Source organism: Choristoneura fumiferana, chromosome 2 (assembly GCF_025370935.1).
Source record: "Choristoneura fumiferana chromosome 2, NRCan_CFum_1, whole genome shotgun sequence".
Classification (NCBI taxonomy): Eukaryota; Metazoa; Arthropoda; class Insecta; order Lepidoptera; family Tortricidae; genus Choristoneura; species Choristoneura fumiferana.
The window spans coordinates 4395516-4418735 of NC_133473.1; the positions used below are offsets into that span (position 1 = coordinate 4395516).

The following is a 23220-nucleotide window of genomic DNA, read 5'->3' on the forward strand; positions in this document are numbered from 1 at the left end:
AGCCAGTTAATTATTACCCAAAATACATAGAAATGGAATACAGATATTAAAAATTACGTTGTTGACTTTATTAGACTACCAGTGAAAGCGCATATTTTATCTTCATGGCTGTTACCTACGTCCTTTTTTGAGACGCGAATTTTTACGACTAGAACTCATAAACGGTATACCACCAACTAACCAATACCAATTATATGAAAATTAACTTTGTGTGTCCCTCCTCCAAATAATTATTTTTGTTATTTCTAACTACCAAACTAACTCGAACGAAATACGGTATGTACAGTAACCAGCACCAATATCTGACACAACAAGCGTGCATAAATATCTGATACGACTCTATTTCTAGGGCCGGAATGACGTGTCGATATTTTTGCACGCTTCGCTGTGGCATATATTAATGCTGGTGACTGTACCTACTCCAATTACGGTACAGGTACTTTAAAATGTCTGGTACATATTGTTCAGAAATTTAATATTATACTTCACATTTCAAATACATTTTGTACATTAAATTTGAGTAAAATACCTGTAGCATACGGACGGACATGGCGAAATTATACGGGTTCTGTTTTTCCCATTTTGACTACGGAACTGAAAAATTACAGTAGTCATTTAGTCAAATCTATAATACAATCCATGTTAAAATTTTACAGTTTGTTCAAAAAACCTGTAAGTTCGCTGGTTTCCTAAATTTTTATTATTATTTACTTAATGCTATCGATGACTACTTTTAAAATAGTAAAAAAGTATTTTTCCTGTCTGAATTATGAATTACTTGTGCCTTAAAAAAAGTATATTGTCTATGGTAATCTAAAGACACGTCGTATTGATGATGACCACTCCCAATTTGGCGGTAAATTTTAAATTGAGTTTGTAAGGTCAAAAAAATACCACTTGAACATCATTTCGTAGCCAGTGATTGCCAATGTAAGATTATTTTTATCAAATTGTTGTATTTTAAGTTAGAAGACAGATAATTTTCAATATTTTAATACAAATTTACCTAATTTATAAGTTTTCTATCTTCGGATTTCTTCGGGAAACTTCGGTTTTGGACGCGGTGACGTCAGAATAATCGGACCGATCCTGCGTCAAATCTTCACTTCCGGCAGTCACGTGGTACATCCCGACCAATCACAGAGCGTGTCGCTTTGTAGGCCGACATTTTCTGACAAGCGTAGAAAAAGTTTTCATCAACAGCCGCCATTTTGCGCTGGAGAGACTGAGAAGAATTTCGGAATTTGTCGTGTAAATTTTCTGTTTTTTCTTACATCATTTTATCATAAACTATACCATTCCGTGTATTTTAAAGTGTTAAGTGAAATCGTGGTGTTCGATTGCTGAAATAAGTTCCATAAAGTAGCAAAAATCTGGTGATATTGTTTTCATTCATTGTGCTAGTTCCGACGGAAGATGGTGAGAGGGTCTGTGTAGCTCTTCGATTCGGAGCTTTGTAATGGCGAATACTTAGTGAGAAATTGTAATATGTGCCTTCAATGGTGCGAAGGACATCGAACGATCGGGATGTGGGTGAATTGCACTATAATGGATGACAAATCGCTTTAAAATGTTATTTCTTGAAAATATAAGACATAAAAGTGTTCTTTGAATCGGCGGGCCGAAATATTGACGACGGCTTACGTTTAGTAAACAGAGCCATGGCCGATCATCATGTGGATGAACCGCCGAACAAGCGGGCAAAAATGATCCGGGACCCTTTCCAGGGTCCCTCGGATGCCGCAGGTGAGTACTTTAATGTATTTAAACTGTTTACCTAGTGTTAAAATATACTTTTGTCATAAAAATCTTGCCGTGAATTTTGACATTTTGTCTCGGGTCTTGTTAGCGCCTTGCAGCGCAAGTTGCGTCGTATTTATTGTTCGGCAGCAAAAAAGCAACGAATTGAGTTTATTAATTGTTTAAAACTATATTTTATTTTATAAAAATATTGGTGGTATGTTATTTTTGCTCAGGGGTGTCAAAAATGTTGGTAAAGTTTTGGTGTAGGCAAAAGTGGGCCTGCTTATTTTTGGGGCACTTTCAGGGAGTTTCTTGAAAGTAAATGATAAGATAATTATGTTCCCAATATTTTCAGTAACTTTTAATAGTTATTGGAACAAGCTGTAACATTATAATTCATTACAAAGTTCTGGTCATGTTTTGGCTGATAACAATTTCCAGCTATAATTAAGGAAATCAAAGTGGTTTTAAATATGCAATATGCTGCCAGTGACTAGTACTTAACTTACAAAATATTGTGAAAGAAGAGGTTATCCTTAGTTTTCTGACATTGAAATGTAAAAGATGACCTACTTATGCTAAATTAGGTTACTATCCTGTGCACCTTAAGTTTGCCTTGTTTTGTTAATATTTGCACTGTCTTCGCAAAAATAATTTTATGCTATTAAAACTTAACCTCTGTTTTACATGCTGTTACCATGATTGTTTATTTTGCTTTAGCCAAAGTTTGTTTTCTAATGTATGATAGTAACAAATTATATATTTCAAGTTGTAGGTTATGTTATTTCATAACAAAATGCATAAAAATTATGAATGGTGGAAGTAAAAACTATGATTCTTCTGTACTATTTTTATGCTATGGACTTCAAATTTTTGTATTTTTTATTTTAGAAATTTTATACAATTTTTCTGGAGGATTTTGTCTGTTCCGTTAATTGACATACCTAGACCTACATAAATGCCAATAGTATCTGGACTGAATTTAACCACTGTAATGAGCCTGAAAACTGCATCACAAATAAAATTGCTTTTTATCTTCATGGTATACTGAGCTCTGATGCTTATTTCTATTATAATATTGTTTATTAAGCGGTTAACGCTGTGTTAATGTAATTGCAGAAACCTGTTAATTTCCAACTAGTCAATTTAATTTCTAAGTAGTCAAATAATTACTAATCTGATATCAAAGAAATAATACTTAAAAATTATAAATTTATGATATTCTTTAACTTTAATAGTTTTGATAATTAAAAGCATTGGTTCTTAACTTGTGCATGAACAATTGGTGAAGGTGAATTGTTATTAGAAAAGATCATTAAGTAAATAAATAAATCAACATTGATGTAATAAAAAAATAATGTGTTTATGAAATAATATAGTAAAACTAGTTAATTAATTTAATTTTTTCGCTACTCTATGGGCATTTTATATTCCAACTTTTGCCTGAAACTAATTCATGTGAGCCAGCAGTTTTTAATAAGCCGTCCTTTAATAGGACTCCTAAAATAGGCTATTTTAAACAATGACTTTATTTACCGTTCAAGGTACAACTTAGGGATCTTTAAAAAATGCGCTTATCAGTCTCTCAAAGGGCCGGCAACGCACCTGTAATACTCCTCGCGTTGACAGGTGTCCATGGGCGGCGGTAATTTCATCCCATCAGGTGACCCTCATGCTCGTTTGCCCCCTCATATATATATACAAATGTTTGTTCTCGGGTCTTGGATGTTTAATATGTATTTATCTATATAAGTATGTTTATCCATTGCCTAGTGTCCATAGTACAAGCTTTGCTTAGTTTGGGACTAGGTCAATTGGTGTCAAGTGTCCCATGATATTTATTATTATTTATTATATATATATGTATACATACATACACAAACTCATTTTTTATAGTTCTGTACCTCGAGTCTGCAAATATAGAAACCTTATTGGATCACTTTGTTATTTATCTGTCAGTCAAGACACTTTTTCTCAGGAAAGTGTAGAGATATCAAGCTAAAATTAATATGGGCGGTGGTGACATCTTACCATCAGGAGACCCACTTGCTCGTTTGCCTTCCAGTCGTATAAAATAAAAAAAAACCTACTCAGATCTGCCATAGTAGCTAAAAAATTAAAACAGAAACAGTAATTTTCGGCTTTAATAGCACAACTAATAAGAAAAGTTTGATAATCTTCAATTTTATCTTTTGTTACCAACTTAAATGACTCCACAGTCCATACATTTTGCGTAGGAGCAGGGCTCCACTGGATATTCATAGATACCTAAAAATTTCTATGGAACCCTTGGTGCACATTTGCACAACATGGATTCACACTTGGCCACTTTTTATTTATTTTATGCATTTACAATTAGATGTCTTTGATTACCTTAGTTAGTGCAACTATTTTTAATTTTCATAATTATTTTGCGTCTAGTATTCTTTTCAGCAATTATTAATTATTTGTACTATGAAGAACAATGTTGGAATTATTTTTGAACAACAAATGGTATTTCACAATCACCTTGCCACAGTATACTAAAAAAATAATTGAATACTTAGGTATATCCTCAGAAAATGAATTGAAAATTTGCAAATAAAAACTATCATGAAATGATTGAAAATGTCTCTAAAATTTGGCAAAATTCATAAAATAAGCCATCATATCATAGCTGTGCTGTATAGGGGGAAGGTATAGGTACTTAGATTTATTATCCCAAAAGACTTGGCTTTTAGCTCTTTTTATAGGGCTCCCCTCGTTCCTTCATGCCTAGCATAGAGGGCTAAAAGCCTAAAAAGCTCTCTATTCTAATTCTATTTGAAAGCCCAGACTCGGAGCAAGCTAGTAAGCCTTATTAAAAGCCTATATATTTAAAGACTGTAAGTCCTTGTCAAATCATTGAGGCTCAAAAAATACTTAAGCCTACAAGCCTAATAAAACAAAGGCGTATAGGCCTGGCCACATGTCCACCGCTGCCGCACACCGTGCAGATATACGGCGTCGTGAACGTAAAAAGGCGCGGCGTCGGATGCGGCACGTTATCGCACCGTGCTGATATAGGGCGTCGTGAAAGCAAAACGGCGCGGCGCCGGACGCGGCACGTTGCCGCACCATGCCGCACCATGCTGATATTATTACTGAATGCATAATGACCGGCACGCGCGCATCTTAGCGAGTTCACATTTAAAACTTTTGCGGTCGCCGCCAATGTTGATGATGACGGATGGTGATGGTGATGATTGATGATGGTGATGATGATTGATGATGATGATTGATGGTGATGGTGGTGATGATGATGATGAAAGTTAAGAATTTAAATGAGGCTGCTCTGATCTTAAAAGACTGAAGCCTTGAAAAGGGCTTAAACCTCTTAAAAAAGCTAAGCTTATCATAAAAGCCTATAGTCTTTTTTTAGACTTGAGCCTTGTTATATTCAATAGCTCTTCATAACCTTAATTTGTAGCCCAGCTCTAAAAAGAACTCCGAATGTTTAAATTTAGGGCTAAAAGGCTCGAGTCTTTAGGAACACTGCTTAGATTATTTTAATTATTCACCATCAGTTGAATGATTTGCTGGATCTGATGAAGGCAGTTTGTAGGTAGTTTCTAAAGGAACCATTAATAATTTTTCCTTTCAAATACATGTAGTCTTTTCAGCCAAGCCAAAGCCAAAAAAAAAGCCAAGCTTTTCAGTTGTTAATAGAGTAGTGTTACTTGAATTATTTTCAAGAGCAGACCCTTAAAAAATTAAGTAACTTAAATTATTCATTTAAAAGAAATTCAGACAAATCTAAGTTGGACTTTGTCTGCCAACCCTTTTAGATAGGTCCACAGACTTCTAGGAGACCAAAGGTGGCAAAACACTGCTAAAGGTATCAAGCAGATATGATGTCACAGGTTTATACAATGCTTTGAATTGAGAGTAGATTTCATTTATTTCCCCATTTCTTCAGTAGTTATTGGCATGTACTAATGTATCACCTCTATTTCTTGTTGTGAACCACAGCACATTCACTGTCTAAGGATTGTATTCTGTACATATTAGCTTGAAACCCACTGACAGCGGTGGCGGAGGCGCGAGTTACTTTTGCTGGCCACAGAGTTGGATTCCCTAGTTGGACTTTAGAAAGTAGGGAATGGAACTGAAGATAAATGAGAATCTTTTCTCTGAAATAGAATATTTGTGAATTGTTTTCATTTTTAATACCATTCTTGCTGCAGTTTGATACTACTATACATGTAGCAATTAATTTTCAAGTCAATCAAGCTTTTGGATGTTTTTGTGTTGTTGGAAGTAAATTCCAAGATTTGATTACATTGTTTTGTTAGTTTACTGAGTGGGGTAAAGGGTGTTAAAAAGGTGATATTTTATTATTTCACTTTAATTTAATTTTTGAAATTAAAATAAAATATTGATGTGCCTATTTGCCACTTCAACAAGATTTACTCGTAAGATCAACTAATAAGTGCAAAATTATTTCAACAGATGGGTTTTCGAACCTTGATATGTTCGACCTTGAAAAGGACCTCCCTGATGAGTTGATGGGGGGTTCCTGGGGCGAGCAGCCCGGCGTCACGGGCCCCAAGCCCCCGGCGCAGGGGCCAGGGCCTGGGGGACAAATGGCCCCACAGCAGCTCAATGGGGACGACCCCACAGCTGCCATGCAGAGACAGATCAACAATCACCTCATGCAACAAGTGAGTATCTGGAGGCAATGGAATTTATAATAATGACTGACCGAAACATGACAATTATTTTATTGTGTAATATGAAATAGAACATCTACTTTTATTTTTCAGTAAATTTGGGACATTGTTTTGTCTGCTGTTTGTATGACCTAAATGCTAAAAGTTTTTTTAATCAATACTGTTTGTCAACTATGGGTAATTAATTGATGTCAATAATTTGAGTAAAAATCAATAGTGCTTTTATATGCCGGCAATGGCAGAACTCATTCACATAATTGATTTGTTTTGAATTTCATTACATTAATGATATTATATGTATGTTAGTTTAATATTTTACCAATTTCAGAGTTTAAATAAATATATTAATCTTTTTTTTTTCGTCTGCTGGCCTTTTCACAGGTTAAAGGTGGCTTAGTGGGCCACAACAATCCGTTAGGATTGGGTAGTTTAGGAAGTAAGAGTCCAAATTTACAGTCACCACCAAATGTTTCTGTAGCCAAGGACCTAATGGGTGGCATGCACCCGCAACTAATGCCAAATACAAGTCATCCAAATCAGCTACATTCGACCATGCCAATGAGCTCCATTCAGGGTGAGTATAACTTTTACACTTGATATTGTCAGTTTTAAAGTAAAAAAAACTATGGCTGCGCCTACATTTTTTAGAAAGAAGAAAGAAAGTGTCTAAAGTATTGAAATCCATTTAAATATGAGACTTACCACCGTACCTAAAAGACTTCATTAATTACTAATTTACATTTAATGACTGTATCGATCGTAAAAAAAATTGTAACCAGGATCCTAACTGGATTGCTGTACAACTGTTAGTCATGTGTTGAGTGAGGAAACTCCTTGATTCTTTAGCGACAGTTGTGGAAATATCTTGCAAACAATATGGTTTTGCCAAGTTACCTCTGCCCTCTTCAACTAAGAGGGAAAAATTTAATCAATCCAGCATGCGCATGTTTGTGTTTGTGTTTGTATTTGTTTTGTGATAAACAAAAATTTTTTTTAGGTGGAATGGTCGCTAATGTAGGAGGCAGTATGATAGTGACTAATAGTAATATGACCGGTGCTGGTATGCTCGGGAGCGGCATCATCAACAACGTGAATAAACAGCTTCCAAATCTCATGGGGAACAACCATCACGGCACGCCACAACACCACCCGCATGCTCAGGTATGTATAAAGATATTACAGAACTAATAATAAATAAATAAAAACCATTACTTAGTGAGTGAATAGCGATAGGGAATTAAAAAGTGTGGATGTATTAAAAGACCACCATTTTATGAATGGAACTGACAGTTATTCTATGTACTTTCGTCAAAATGTATATGGGTGAAGTTATCCTTATGAGATCCGAAGAGATCCTTCAAATTAAATCTTATTCACATCATGCTTTATAATTATATGACATGGTAAGTTCTCAGTTCTAACTAATCATCGGCGGCGCCGGCGGGCCAAACTGTCTACTGCCCACTTTCCACTTAAAAAGGGTATTGAGTGGAACAGTCACAAGTTTATGACTTATTCAGCGGAAGCACATTTCTTGTTAAACAAACTCCTCACGGGTTCCATTCAGCTTGCGGTGGAGTGGAAGTTATAATAATGTAATGTTTTCAGGCGATGCAGAATGGTCCTATAAGCGGTCGCGTGGCGGCGATCGCGCCCACAATGCGGAGCACCCTGCAGCACCACCAGCGGCTGCAGACGCCGGGCGGCGGCGGGCACCCACTGGCTCCCTACCACCCCGCCTACGGCCAGTCACCGCAGGGGCCCGCGCAGCCGCCCGCGCAGCGCCCCGCCGTGCGCTTCGGACCGACTGACGCCGCGGGCGGAGGCGCCGCTCAGGTATATATAACACCTACCTATTACTAATCATTCAACCAATGTGCTGTAAAATTCAAATTATACAAAAGAAATACATTAAAAAAGTTATTTAGGGATTATTGTCCTTGCTTCCGTAAAGCGACGGAAGACCACGCCCGCCGGCCAGAAGTCAGTGTGCTGGAACATCTGCTGGTGCTTAGCCGGTGCCTGGAGTCTAAAAGAGCGAAAATTGATGGCTAATATTCTTTTATTACTGTTAAGTAATTTTTGTGAGGGACTGGAGTCGGAAATAGTTAAAGACCTGTATTACAGATTTCTAGGCCGTCACCCAAAAAACATGATTGATTCAACAATATTAGCTGTATTACACATGGAACTTAATAAAATGCTACACCCATCATAAAACGCTTTTTAGCAAAATTATAGGAACAAGTATCACGCCAAGGGCAATTCTTTTAAGCTGGTATAGTTGCGATTCGGACCCGTAAAGCCAAAAGCTTAATTATTTTACGTACTCACAGGCCGTGCCACCCGCGCCGTCGCCGCAGACCCCCGGCGCGCCGGCCGGCGGTCAGTCCCAGCCGCAGGCCGCCACACAGGGCGCCGCGCCCCCGCCCGGCGGCGCCGCCCCGCAAGGTGCCGCGCAGGGCTCCATCGCCGATCCCGAAAAGAGGAAACTCATTCAGCAGCAGTTAGTGTTGCTTCTGCACGCGCACAAGTGCCAGCGCCGCGAGTCACAGTCCAACGGCGAGACATGGCAGTGCTCGCTGCCCCATTGCAAGACTATGAAGGGCGTCCTTAATCATATGATGTCCTGCCAAGTGAGTACCGAGTACCCTGACACTGCTACCTATAACTGATTATGCCCGTGTCCTCAAAACATACAGTTCTACCTACTATAGAATGTTAGTATCAATCCAATAAAGATCTTGTTGCATCGCATATAAAGTAAAATATGCTATGACAGGTGAACTCTCCCTTTCTCTCTCATGTGCGAATAACAACTGACGCCACACCATCCCGCAGAATCTTATTCCGACGTCGTATAATCCTCAAAAATATTATTTTTGAGTACATAAGTAACATACACTTGACTGTACTACTGTTGCTATTTTTTTTTTTTAAGCAGCCTGTATAGTGTCCCACTGCTGGGCAAAAGCTACTGTTGCTGTTATTTAAAATAAATAGATGCATTGTTTTCGACAGTCCACTGCATAGTTTGACATATTTAGTCATGTACATTGTACATTTTTGTTACAGGCTGGCAAAAATTGTGCCGTACCTCATTGTTCATCATCAAGACAAATAATAAATCATTGGAAACATTGCAATAAGAATGACTGTCCTGTTTGCTTACCACTTAAGCAGGCAGACAGGACTCGAACTAATAATATGAATGGTGAGTTGAATTTTACATGTTGCTGTTATTTACTGGACTCATTGATAAAAAAATCCGAAAAAGCAATAAATTATGGAGATCTTTTAACATAGTCGTGACCACATATCGCTACGCTCGGAACCAGTAGCATGATTTTTCGACTTTGTAGTGAAAACTACTTACGAACACAGAACCCGAGTATTGAATTCTTAGCTTTGATTGTGTATGAAAAAAGAAAACGAAGCTATTATTAGTAGCGAAATATATTAAATAAAAAACGTATGTAAACGTACCTACTAACGCTTGAAACAACGAATTATAATTTAAATAGTACGTCGTATGTTCGTTTGCCAAAGATATCAATGTTAGTCCAGTGCGTCAAGTCGGGTCCGCAAACCAATTATTTCGATTTTTGAAGCTCGGAGGTAACAATTTTCTCTATTGCTCATATTAATGTGCTCACGGTCGCCGCGGACCCGGCGCCCGCTTTTACTTTTAAAATTTTTCGTTCGCCACTATATTTCTGTTGCATTTTTAAATTAACACTTTTATACTGTCGCCGACGATCAGGTAATCATCAAAATGCTACTTATTTAGCGGGTGGCGGGACGCACGGCAACGCCGGCCCGGGTGTCGTGGGCGGCGTGGGCGCAGTGGGGGCTCCTGCGGGGGCGCAGCTCGGGACCCCCGGCGGGCCCGCGCCCGCGCCGCAGCCCTCCACGCAGGGCGCCGACATGAAGCGCGCGTACGAGGCGCTCGGCATCGCGTGCCCCACCTCCGTGGCCACACTGGGCTTCCCGCGCGCGCCGCTGACGCCGCTCGCGCGGCTCTCGGCGCCGAGACCGCCCGGCCTCACCGACGTCGTCCAACAGCCCAACCTCCAACAGCTGTTCGCGCAGCAGAACCAGCCCGATCTGCAGCAGCAACAACTGGTGAGTACAACATCACCTAATGACACACGCCTGCTGCTTGGAGTCAATTGCCTGCTGTTTTTCGTTACGCAACCCAGAAAGAGAAGAGCGATTTCGAAATGTCTTCAGATACAACAACTCTCACTTAGAGTACACAACCTTTACCATACTTGTCAACATCCTTTCCTTCCCGTGGAAGCTCGAAGAAGAGAGCGTGTGGTCTTTGTCTTCTGTACAAATCTGCCCTCTCACATTTTACAAGTTGTAAACATATTTGTATATACGCATACTATTGCGCCAGGAAGAGCTGCAAACTTGATTTTTTAATATGTTTAAAGTCGTTGCTTATTTTTGAAACGTTTACTAATATGTTATTTGATTTTAGATGAGCGCCGGGACGATCCAGCTGCCCGGCGGTCCCGTCACCGCTAATCCCGCCTCGGGCACGAAAGAATGGCACCAGTCTATAACAGCCGATCTCAGAAACCATCTTGTTCATAAACTGTGAGTGCCGAGTAAAGTCATTGTGTCGCAATTTTATATTTTGTCACAATTTGTTTTTTTTGCTTAGTATGTATAAGTATAATTAAAATGTCTTTCTCTTTGTACACAGGGTGCAAGCAATCTTTCCTACCCCAGATCCCACAGCAATGTTAGATAAAAGAATGCACAATCTCGTAGCGTACGCGAGGAAAGTAGAGGGCGACATGTACGAAATGGCGAGCACGCGATCAGAGTACTACCATTTGCTCGCAGAGAAGATTTACAAGATACAGAAAGAGTTAGAAGAGAAACGACAGAAGAGGAAGGAGCAGCAGCAGCAACAGTTGCAAGCGCAGCAACAAGGGCTGCAACAGCCGGGAGTCATGGCGGTGGGGCAGGTGCTGGGAGGGGTCCGCGCGCCCGCGCCCGCCGCCGTCGGCCTGCCGCGCCCCAACATGCCCGTGCAACCCAACCTCGGCATGCGAATACCCTCCCCAGGAATGAACACGCTCGGCATGACCGCCAACAGAATGTCCTTCCAGAACAACCTGGTCTGCCCGCCCGGCCCGAGCCCGAATCAAATGCCGCCGACGCCGAATGGGGGTTCGGTGGGAGTCGGCAGCGTCGGCAACCCGATTATGTCGCCGTTCGGACAGCCGATGCAGTCGCCGGTGCCGGCGCCGCAGTACGTGCCCATGCAATCCAACGGGCCGGCTGCCATGCCTTCACCCAGTCATCAGCCTGATGCCGCTAAGGTAAGTACTTCGCCAAGAAGCCAGCTTAACAAAACTTTTATTTAGGTTCACATCTTTGTTTGTTTACTTTAAATCTTGCAGGTCAATTTTGATCCACTTCCAGTTTCAAATGAAATTATATATATTAATATTGAAAATAATAATTTGACATTGAACATTATTAAAATTAAATTTCATTTAAATTTCAATCTAATTAAGTTACGAAAATTCACAATAAATTCTTATTACCTATATTAGCATTAGTATTTTAACTACATCACTCCTCTAATCCGTAGATATAATGAATTATTGGAGTAAAATAGTTTTATGGATTATCATTTTTATACCTTAACAGGGTGTCGTGTACCTACTATATAATAATATGTCACCTAATGTAATGAACATGACTTATAAATGAATAAATAAATAAATAAATTGACTTGTAATTTGGTAAACATAATATGTAGGTTAGTTGACCATGGAAGTACAGCCAGTAAAAAGTGCAGTCAGCAAAAAAGCTTGTGTATGAGATTTTTTTTTTACAAAAACTATCCAGCTCTTGACAACTATCACCCACCACTAACCCTACTCTCCCACAGATGAGGCTCTCCGGCGGTCCCGTAGCCAGCCCCTTTATGAACCACTCGAACGCGTTCGGTCGCGCGGAGCCCTCCCCCGGCCCAGGGCTGGGGTCCAATGCGCCGCTCCCCGGAACTCCTTGCACGCCAGCCCACCAGAGCCCGGCGCCCGTGTCCCAACTGGCGTCCCTCAGTCAGCCCGCCCACGACGACAGCCCACAGCAAGAAGACACGAGGGCGCCCAGCCAGGAGCCTGACGAAGTCAGAATTAAGGAGGAGCCCGAAGATGATCCTGGCGGCAAAGGCATGCGGGATGAGATGCCGAATAAGGAGCCCATGGAACAAACTGAGCCGTTTGTTATTAAGCAGGAGATCAAGCAAGAGATCAAGCAGGAGGTTAAAGAGGTTAGTTTATTTTTGTTTCGCTGTAAATGTCTGCTTATGCTTAGGAGAAAAAAATAAATAAAAGACCATCGTGTTTCTCCACATCTATCCCGTGACGATCAATTTTCTCACTACTGACCATAAAATATTCATAAGTCTCGAAATATGATAATTTTGATTAATGTGGTCAATATATTTAGAGTTCTATTAAGTTTCGCATAAATAGAGTGCCGACATAACTTTTGTTGCCCAAACGCTCTGTCTTAGTTACGTGTCTTTGTCTCAGGAACCGCCGGAGCCCTCGAGTAGCGGGGAGCCCGCGAGCGGTGCCAAACGCATGTTCGTATTCAAACCAGAAGACTTGCGGCAAGCGCTGATGCCTACCCTAGAAAAACTATTCCGCCTCGATGAATCAGCGCCATTCCGTCAGCCCGTCGATGCCCAGGCACTGGGCATACCGGACTATTTCGACATCGTCACCAAACCCATAGACTTGTCCACGATCAAGATGCAACTCGACCGCGGGGAGTATAAGGATCCCTGGGAATATGTGGACGACGTGTGGCTCATGTTTGATAACGCATGGCTCTACAACCGCAAGAACTCGCGTGTCTATAGATATTGTACAAAGGTAAGATGATGTCTAATTAAGTTGGATAATTAAATAGTAACGACTAAGAAGAAGAAGAAGAATTAAATACACCGCTATAGGTAGCGCCTATAGGTATCTATAAAAATTGAGTAACTCGTGGAGGCCAACCTCAAATTTTTATAGATCACCTTAGCCGTTTTTAGCATTGCATGAAGTAACAGGAGTTTCTCGTGTCAAGACTCAAGAGGTTGTTTTATAATCTCCAACATTCTCATTTTCATTGAAATTATACTCTACTTTGATATAATAAAAACTTTATAAATGGGCAGGCCTCCTATGCTGGTATTTTCAGGGTATTAAAGAGAATAGTAAATTGACACCAATTGACCTACTTCCAAAGTAAACAGAGCTTTTGTTATGGGTACTAGGTAAGGGATAAACATATAGGTACATATTAAACACCCAAGACTGAAAAGCAAACATAGATATTTCTCCTATAAAATATCTGCCCTGAACGGAAATCGAACCCAGGCTTCATGTTTTGTAGTCAGGTTCTCCAACCACCCAGTTGTCCAGTCAATTCAACTGATAACTTTGCTTGTCGGGACCTTGATGAGACGATGACAATGTGCGTTTATCTTTGCCAGCTTTCGGAGGTTTTCGAGCAAGAAATAGACCCGGTGATGCAGAGCTTGGGTTACTGCTGCGGCCGGAAATACACGTTCAACCCTCAAGTGTTGTGCTGCTATGGCAAACAGCTCTGCACCATACCAAGAGACGCTAAATACTTCAGCTACCAGAACAGGTATGTAATGAACTGAAACGTACCGCGGCGTTTGTCGCTCACTGACTTTTTCTACCTTAAGGCTTAACCGTTAACCGCCTGGTTTTAGCGTGCCATCCCTCTTTAAACCATCGTTTGAAAAAGAGAAGGCGTGCTCAAATCGCACGGTTAGCCGCATAGTGCGTACGTAGCCTGAAAAACGGCCAAGTGCGATTCGGACTCGCGTATGAAGGGTTCCGTACCATCTATACAACATTCATTAGATAGACATTAGCAAAAAACGCCACAAAAAAACTCGTTTGTTGTGTGGGAGCCCCCCACCTTTTAACCGCCACAAACAAAAAAAAAATTCTGAAAATCGTTCCATATGCCCCACGAAATGCCGACATGGCCACTATGGCACTTTTTTCAGCTGTCGTGTTTTACCGACCGTGGCGGTCAAAGGGTAAATATTTATTTTATTCTGTTTTTAGTATTTGTTGTTATAGCGGCCACAGTTATATATAATCTGAAATTTTAAACTGTCTAACTATCACGGTTCATGAGATACAGCCTGGTGACAGACGGACAGACGGACGGAGAGCGAAATTTTTAGTAATAGCGTTTCCGTTTTTACCCTTTGGGTGCGGAACCCTAAAAAAAGGTGCAATGAGCGACAAGCGAAATGATGCGCTTTCAGCTTTCAGCACTGCATTCTGCGCCTCTGACAGCATATTGCAGCTGAAATAAAATTGGTTCGCAACTAATGTTCATAGATAGACTTTAAGAAGTAATTAAAATCAATTTAATATAGTTACTGCAAGTATGCCGTCAAATAAATGTAAGAGAGACGCTGGAAGCGGTTCTGCTGCAGTAACAACGAAAGTGTAACGGTTGACGACAAAAAGACAAAAAAAAGGAGTTCGTAATTTAAAAACACACGAAGGCCCTGTTTCATCAGTATCTGATGTCTATAATATAATATCTTGCATATAAAATATCAGTGTGCTGAGATGGGCCCTACTACCACCTAAACTTGGACACTTTCGCTGCTGCTGTCGCAAAAAAAATGTTTATTGATAAAATATGCGTTTGTAGAACAAAGTTAATTCGTTTTCGCAAATAGCTGTAATTATTTTTGAGTCATCTATGTTTTCATCTTTTTAAATGGCCTGTTATTATTGTGTATTCTTCGTTTCGAAACTTATATTTCTTTGAGTAAACATTAACTAATGATAATTTATTTTTGGAAAATAACTTGGTTCTACAATCTTTAACATACAAAGCTAGACCTAAACTTTACATTTTCTAACTTACCTACATTTTTGTCAGGAATTTAAAAATGCTGTTAAATCGGTTGATTTCTTTAAAAATAAGATTATATTAACTAAATAACATTAGCTTAATTCACATAGCAATTTATCAAATTAAATAAAAAAACAGAGAAACAATGGTCATAGTCACGTTTATACGCAATTTACTAGTAATTTTCTGCTAGCGATTCACGTTTCTGGCAAAATGCGTAAAATGATTTACACGTATTTTGACAGATTTTTGATGCTGGCAATTTGCGTATCGTCTGAAGGACTTTGTATAAAATATGAAACCAAACTCTGATTGCTTTTTGAATTAGGCTAATTTATTAAATAAGTTTTCATTTAGCATTATCATCATGCTGTTTTTGTGCTTTCCTTTCCAAATGAATGTACAAAATGTAAAAAAATTACATAAATATAATCAACTTGCATTGTTTGCTAATCATACAAGGTTTAACTTCAAATTTTTTGATGTTGACTACTTTTGAACTTATATATGTAATGAGTCGTTCGGATCGATTGTTACTCTACCATTTTATGTTCTGCTTGTCAGTCAGTGCTTGCTTTTCCTTGATAATTTCGTCGATGATATTATAAAATTAAAGTTACTTGCTAGATCTTGCTAAAAGGTCAAAGGTCAAAAAAGTGGAAAGAGTAGATACTTTTTGCCCAGGGGAGTGGGAGAACAAAATTTGATACAAAACCTATGTGCAATTGAAAACATAAAAACTTGCCAAAAAGTTTAAAAGCATGTTAAAGAAAACATAAAATCTATTCGCAAATAATGCCGCTTCCCATCGTACTTTCTTCTTTACTTGACAATCCATAATGATAATGAACCTAATAAACTATCTAATTACATGAATCGAGTTGATACAGTATCGTATTGGATTGTGTAGAAATATATAAATGAAATAAAAAAGTCTTCTAGTTTAAAGGACAAAACATTTTTACATAGCTAGCGAGAATTCGATACTTAGTGACAGTAACATGACCTGCTTTCATTGCTGCCGTCGCAAGCGAACTCACAACAATGCGCCCACCAGTAAGGTGATGCGGCCGATAGGGTCTCGTGCATGATACACCAACTGAATACCTAAGTAAAGAAATATAATAAAGTGCTCGGAATCTATCCTTTTCGTTGCGATTTGGTAGTTTTTTTTTTTAAATAGCCTTTACTCGACTCTGGCTTCGGCAAATTGTCGCCAGTACAGTTGGCATCGCTCTAAATCGTCCCGCCACCATTTAGGCCTACCTCTGCTCCGGTGGCCGTCGAATGGAACCCAATCAGTGGTAATATTGGCCCAGCGATCCGGATGCATCCGGCAGACATGTCCTGTCCAGTCCCACTTGAGTTTGGCGATTAGGGATTTGATAGTACAGTACTTGGACATCAGGTCTTTCTGGTTTTGCTGCGCTACCATTCAAATCAAAAGGCGGATCTGCAAACCTACTCTAAAACGAAAGAGCACTTTGAGCACATGTTCGGTTTCGACGAAGGCGGCGTAGTCCTTTGGAGTTGATGCAAAGCTATGAATGACTATTTACCTTGCAATGACAATCCTAACACGAATATTGCCGTAGCCGTTGGTAAATTGAAGCACTGTGTAATGTCCTCTAAAATTAGGTCGACGAGTAATTAATACGACCGTAAGCACTGCTGAAAATCATCGCTTCTCTGAATGTCCGATTCTGGAACGAGTAATTAATATTAACGATCAATCAAGAAAACTGAAACGACGTACGACCTTACGCTAGCTAAAAGGGTCAGCGTATTAGGATACCTGAAGCGAAACCAAAAGCTAAGGAATAAATCAAAGAGTGGCTTAGCTATACTAAGTGTGTCGGTTAGTGTGACAGACAAGAGTAGTCAACGCCATTTTTTATTCAAGGCGGCAAAGCTTTATTCTTTGTGAAGTTAAACTTTGTATACCATGTTCGTATTATAAATGTTACTTGGGTGGGGCTCTGAAGCGTTTCAACCGTCGTTCACGAGTGGTGATTGGGATATTTAGTTGTCGATTTTATTATATTAGTATATTTTTGTGACACATGGAAAACGATGATTAAACCACTCAGAGCCTCACCCACTTTATTATGCCAGTTAATGTAGGGCCGAAATTCAAAATTGCACAATCACATTAGGTGAAGTGGAACAGCAATACTTATTATGATGATATGAGATTGATTTCACCTATATTGTAAGTTTTTTCTCCGCTTAGTATCATTGTGTATTTGAATTTCGGCCCTCAGATTCAAATCGCTCTTTCATCGTAACACCACTTTGGCATTTAGCACATTTTCTGTTCTCCTCTGCAGCTTTATGTTTGTCGAAACTTGTTTTTTAGTCAGTTTTGCTATTCCCGATGTCCATTTATTTGGAATACCACGATACATTTTCTCACGTTATATTTTTTTTTGTTCAATATTCATCTCGCCAAATAAATGAACAGCGCCGAATTTCCTCGTAAAATACTGGCCCTGCATATAGAGTTTGGTTAGGCTAGGCAAGGTATAAGTGTCCTAGTTTTAAAGCTACCAAATCTAAAATACTTAAAGAACATTGTGTTGATAACACTGTCACGAACGCATTAGATCATATTTCTAACACCATTAATGTATTCGTCAAGATCATGTTGCCTTGAATCGCTTTATGGTTCGCGATAAGAACATACAGAATACTTAATATTAATGCTCAAGTGTTATAGCTTTTTCAAACTTTTGGATGGTCTGATAAATTGATAAATATACAAAACTGAGAATATTGTCATGTTGACATTTTAATACGTATAAACTGTTATAAAAAAGCAACTCTAAAAATTTAGTTCTGTTGCCAGAAAAAGCAAGATGTAACAACTGGGACACTTAATCTGCCAAATCCTGTAGTTGTGACCTTTTACCAAAGGGCCAGTATAACATTAAAAGCTATATTGTGAATCATGCGGGCGTACGTACACCACTCGATCATTTAGTTCAACTGACTCCTGTACTGTTCGTCTTGCTTCAAACGGTGTCCGCCGCCAGCTGGGAAACAAACTTAGTTCCGATTATTTTCTAAAAGTAAAGCTATGAAAATAATACAAATCATCAAGCGTTACACATACGCATGTCTAAAAGAAGAAAAAAACAAAAATTTAATTTAATAAATAAGTCAGTCAAAAATTTAATTAATAATTCAGTCATATGTTCTAAAATAGGACTTACTTACTACTACATTATTAAACGCGATGCTTCATGTTGTTGTTCATACTTTTTGAAAAACAATTCTTTGTGTATACTTCATCTTGTTGGATAGTTTAATTATTTTTTTTAGCTATTTGATGATGGCGGAACTATGTTTGTTTGAACCTGTGTCTTTCATACCTCTCTCAAACACTGTACCTGGCTCCTTCTGTATAATACGTCAACTAATCCGTTTTATGTTCTTGTTGCTTACTAATTTTTTTGTTTCGCCCCCTTCACGCACCTCCTTGCCTGCACCACGCTTCATCACTACCTACGGGATGGATGTTTGTTACGTTGTCCAATAAAGTCTAAAAGCGTATGGGGTTGTGTCCGATAGATACACCTTCTGCCAGAAATGCTTCAACGACATCCAAGGCGACACAGTCACGCTCGGAGACGACCCGCTGCAGTCACAAACGTGAGTATACCTACTAAATATAATGATATATATCTGTTTGTTACAATACTTGTTTCAAAAATACTTAATTTTTGTTGACTAAGGTCTCAAATAGTTTTAACTTTGGCCATACTTCTGTTTCGTACTCGGTTCGTGGTGACAATAATTAAAAAAGAAATGCAGAGTTATTAGCCAATCCTGAATTTGTCGGATGATAAAAATTTATGGTATTTTACATTGACATCTATGTACTAGACTGCATGTTTCTTACATTAAAACGGCGCACAAAATTAGTTCACAGCGCGGTTTTGTGAACAGTTCACTCTAGTTTGTTGACTTCCGTGACAGGGGTTGAGTCAAAGTAATATTGACGATTGATGTGCCGCGCGTTTTGTTCCAAACAGCCAGTCTAGAACCGTAAGGTACATAGATGTCGATGGTATTTTATCTCATTCTATTTCCCGTTAAGATCTAGTCCAGAACTAAGGCAGTTTTCATATCAGCATCATCAAAAACCACAATGATCTAACTTTATCTCGATCCTATATCTAATTTTAAAATCTTTAACACTAAATTACTTTAAAAATGGCATCACAACTCCTGTGAAATTTCCAGAGCTATCAAGAAGGATCAATTCAAAGAGATGAAGAACGACCACTTAGAACAAGAGCCCTTCGTCATATGCATGGACTGTGGACGCAAACAACATCAAATATGTGTTCTCCATCACGACTCGATCTGGCCGCAAGGCTTCTGCTGCGACAACTGCCTCAAGAAGAAGGGCGCCAAGCGGAAAGATAACAAGTTCTGCGCCAAGAGACTGCCCTCCTCCAAGCTCGGGGTCTATATTGAGACGCGCGTCAACAACTTCCTTAAGAAGAAAGAGGCTGGTTCGGGTGAAGTGCATATTAGGGTGGTCTCTTCGTCCGATAAAGTAAGTCAGAGTCAGAAGCCTGTAAATGTTATGCTTTGGAAATTTTTATTAGAGATGTAGTGCCTATGACATGCCTATGAAATAAGTTTTGTTAAGAATTTAATTTTAATACAAGCTTTATTATTGATTGTACTTTTTGTTGGCTGTACTTGCATTGTCATAATACATGTCCATACCAAATTTCAAGTAGATGTCATTAACCGTTGAAGAGTTCCGTCCTGCAGAGACAATCCTGGCTGGACCACCAGTACCTATGTCATTACCAGATTATTGTATTGTCACCGGACTGACATATAAGTATGCCAAATTTTAAGACAATCTGACCACCGGAAGTGGGTCAAAATTAGGTTGTAAGATTTGACCCGCACATACAGTCACGAGCGGTAATTTGGGACCCACTTAAGAGCGAATATCTCTCACTTTGCATGACAAAAAGGAATTTTTTGACGAAATGGGTCCCAAATTAACACTCGTGACCGTACAAAGGTACATACATAGCAAGTTAAATAAAAGCAGCTTGTAAAAACCTGAGTGTTCATTCATACTCGCCCAACCATGTGAATCAATTCGATTAACACGTTGGCTGCCATGAGCATCATCGGTAGGATCAAAAAATATGTATTATTAAAAAATATAATATTCTCATTTAAGTATTTATCAATAAACAGTTTTATGTGTTACGTTAACGTGTCAGTAATAGGGTGAGCAGGGTGTCCACTTTCTGGAAAGTCAGGGAAATTTGCTAGAAATCCAAAAAGTCCGTGATTTCCCAAAACTTAGCTCGATACTTTGACACCAGAAAGAGTGGCACCATAAAAACAGTCAACGAAAAAGTGAGCAGTGAATTCCCATCATCGGGTCTAGCTTAGTATCTCGGGCAGTAAAAACTATCATATAACCTGCTTTGAAATGTACATGATTAGTCAGGGAAATTTAGAAATGTGGTCAGGGAAAGTCAGGGATTTTTTTTAGGATTTGTAGTGGACACCCTGGTATTGCTGAAAAATTTTTATGGGGCGTGGAAGCAAAACTTAGGTGTATTGTGAGCTGAGCAGCCAATGTGTTAAGTAATGAGTCTGAAGTAACCCAAGGAATTTTATTACATTACCATTTATTAATGTTAAATGTGGTCTTCAGATGGTGGAAGTCAAGCCGGGCATGCGGTCTCGCTTCGTGGAGTCTGGCGAGCTGCATCCAGAGTTCCCTTACCGCGCCAAGGCGCTCTTCGCGTTCGAAGAAGTCGACGGCGTCGACGTCTGCTTCTTTGGCATGCACGTTCAGGTAACCCATTGACGATTAACGCTAAACTTTGTGGATGTATAAGAACTGTCGAACGGTTTTGATATAAATTTTCCATAAGCTAGTATAGTATTTATTCGACAATGTAAATTATATGGCCTGCCCACCTGCATTTTTGTTTTATAATTATATTAAGTAATTAAGTAAGTAATTCATTATTATTATAATATTAATTGGATTTATAAATGTGAAAGTGTGGATGGACAGATGAATGTATGTATAGATGATTGTGACTATCAAAATCCGTTCAGTAGTTTCGTGATAGACTCAAACTTTCCAGTTCATAATATTTATGAGGTATTGACATAATAGTTCACTAGGGTAAAAATAATAATGTTTCTTAATGACTCATTAGAGAACCGTTTCCTTTGTTTTGCAGGAGTACGGCAGTGAAAGTCCGTCCCCGAACACGCGGCGCGTGTACATTGCGTACCTAGATTCCGTGCATTTCTTCAACCCGCAGCAGTACCGTACTGCTGTGTACCACGAGATACTCCTAGGGTACCTCGACTACGCCAAACAGCTCGGGTACACCATGGCCCACATATGGGCCTGCCCACCCTCCGAAGGCGACGACTACATATTTCACTGCCATCCGCCTGAACAAAAAATACCCAAACCTAAACGACTACAAGAGTGGTACAAGAAGATGTTAGACAAAGGCATCATAGAGAGAATAATTTTAGACTACAAGGATATTCTTAAGCAAGCTATGGAGGATAACATCTCGTCGGCAGCGGAACTGCCCTACTTTGAGGGAGACTTTTGGCCCAATGTGCTAGAGGAATCCATCAAAGAGTTAGATCAGGAGGAGGAGGAGAAAAGGAAGCAGGCCGAAGCAGCCGAAGCAGTGGTAAGAGTTGTTTATTTGCGCTTCTGTTTTTTTTTTTCAACCAAGAAACTAGACCCGACGCGAGCTCTTAATTTATTTGAAGAGTAATATACAAAGCTTTTTGTTGTTTGATTACATCACCGCTTTTCGGACCATGTGAGATAAAAATATTATGCTTGCTTACCCTTACATTGATGCAATTATTATCAGAATTTTGTTCTTGCGTTTTTTATTTCGATCGGAGTGGCATTGGGTACTAAAAACATCTGAACCACCATATTACCTACCACACACTTTAAAAAGTCAAATTTAGATATAGTAAAAAAAATGTGTCTAACAGCTACGCGCCCTAGTTTTTCTAACCTGGTCAATTGCTTTTTTCCGCTTCAATGTTTAAAGCGTCACCCCCACCTTGACAATATACACCATTTCTAGATATTCCAGTCGTCGGAGGACAACGAGCAAGGACCCGACGGCAAGAAAAAGGGACAAAAGAAGGCAAAGAAGTCAAACAAGTCCAAAGCCGCGCAGAGAAAGAACAGTAAGAAGCAGAGCGATCAGCAACAGGGCAGCGACCTCAGTGCAAAGATATTCGCCACCATGGAGAAACATAAGGAGGTGTTCTTCGTCATAAGGCTACATTCCGCTCAGTCTGCTGCCAGCTTAGCGGTGAGTCTAACATATCAATTACTAATGTATAGTATCACCCACTCGAGTAAATGTGTCGAGGCGCAGCAAACTTGCCTAAGTTTAAAAAAGTTGTTGCTGCATTTTGAGCTTTATCTGTAACGCCGATAACACATATAACGATACCAATTTTTATGAATTTAGACGGCGACAATGTTAATATACATCGATATTACGAAAATTTTGACGTAAACGTATTGTTTACTTTACATTGTAGTCTCTTTCTACATGCTTTTATTTAACTTCGTGTACATTTGTTTGTTTGCTTCAGATCTTGCAAGTTCATTTTGATACACTATTAGTGGTCGGATTCACTTGAAAATTGGTATGCATATGCAGGTTGGATGCCAATGCAAGTATTGTCAGCAAAAAATTACATTTTTTTGTTAAAAATACTTATTTACATTATGTATCCTTCTTCAACAGCATAACGACAAATAAGAACAACACTGCAGCAC

General features: G+C 39.2%; 1 protein-coding gene across 5 annotated transcripts in view; it reads left to right on the plus strand.

Moving 5' to 3' along the window:
• Positions 1-1156: 1156 nt before the first annotated feature.
• The window catches only part of nej (CREB binding protein nejire), a 36581-nt gene continuing 14517 nt past the window's right edge, over positions 1157-23220 (plus strand). For 2 of the 5 annotated variants that reach the window (XM_074111555.1, XM_074111556.1), the window contains exons 1-18: positions 1157-1746; positions 6214-6425; positions 6804-7008; positions 7432-7595; positions 8043-8270; positions 8771-9070; positions 9510-9648; positions 10198-10559; positions 10924-11042; positions 11152-11776; positions 12355-12738; positions 13004-13348; positions 13957-14114; positions 18921-19031; positions 19626-19944; positions 21082-21225; positions 21623-22096; positions 22511-22744. In XM_074111555.1, the coding sequence (XP_073967656.1) occupies positions 1662-1746; positions 6214-6425; positions 6804-7008; positions 7432-7595; positions 8043-8270; positions 8771-9070; positions 9510-9648; positions 10198-10559; positions 10924-11042; positions 11152-11776; positions 12355-12738; positions 13004-13348; positions 13957-14114; positions 18921-19031; positions 19626-19944; positions 21082-21225; positions 21623-22096; positions 22511-22744 (4608 nt within the window). In that variant the 5' untranslated portion in view covers positions 1157-1661. The remainder of the gene's footprint in view (positions 1747-6213; positions 6426-6803; positions 7009-7431; positions 7596-8042; positions 8271-8770; positions 9071-9509; positions 9649-10197; positions 10560-10923; positions 11043-11151; positions 11777-12354; positions 12739-13003; positions 13349-13956; positions 14115-18920; positions 19032-19625; positions 19945-21081; positions 21226-21622; positions 22097-22510; positions 22745-23220) is intronic. The other 3 variants (XM_074111559.1, XM_074111558.1, XM_074111557.1) reach the window with 3 other exon arrangements.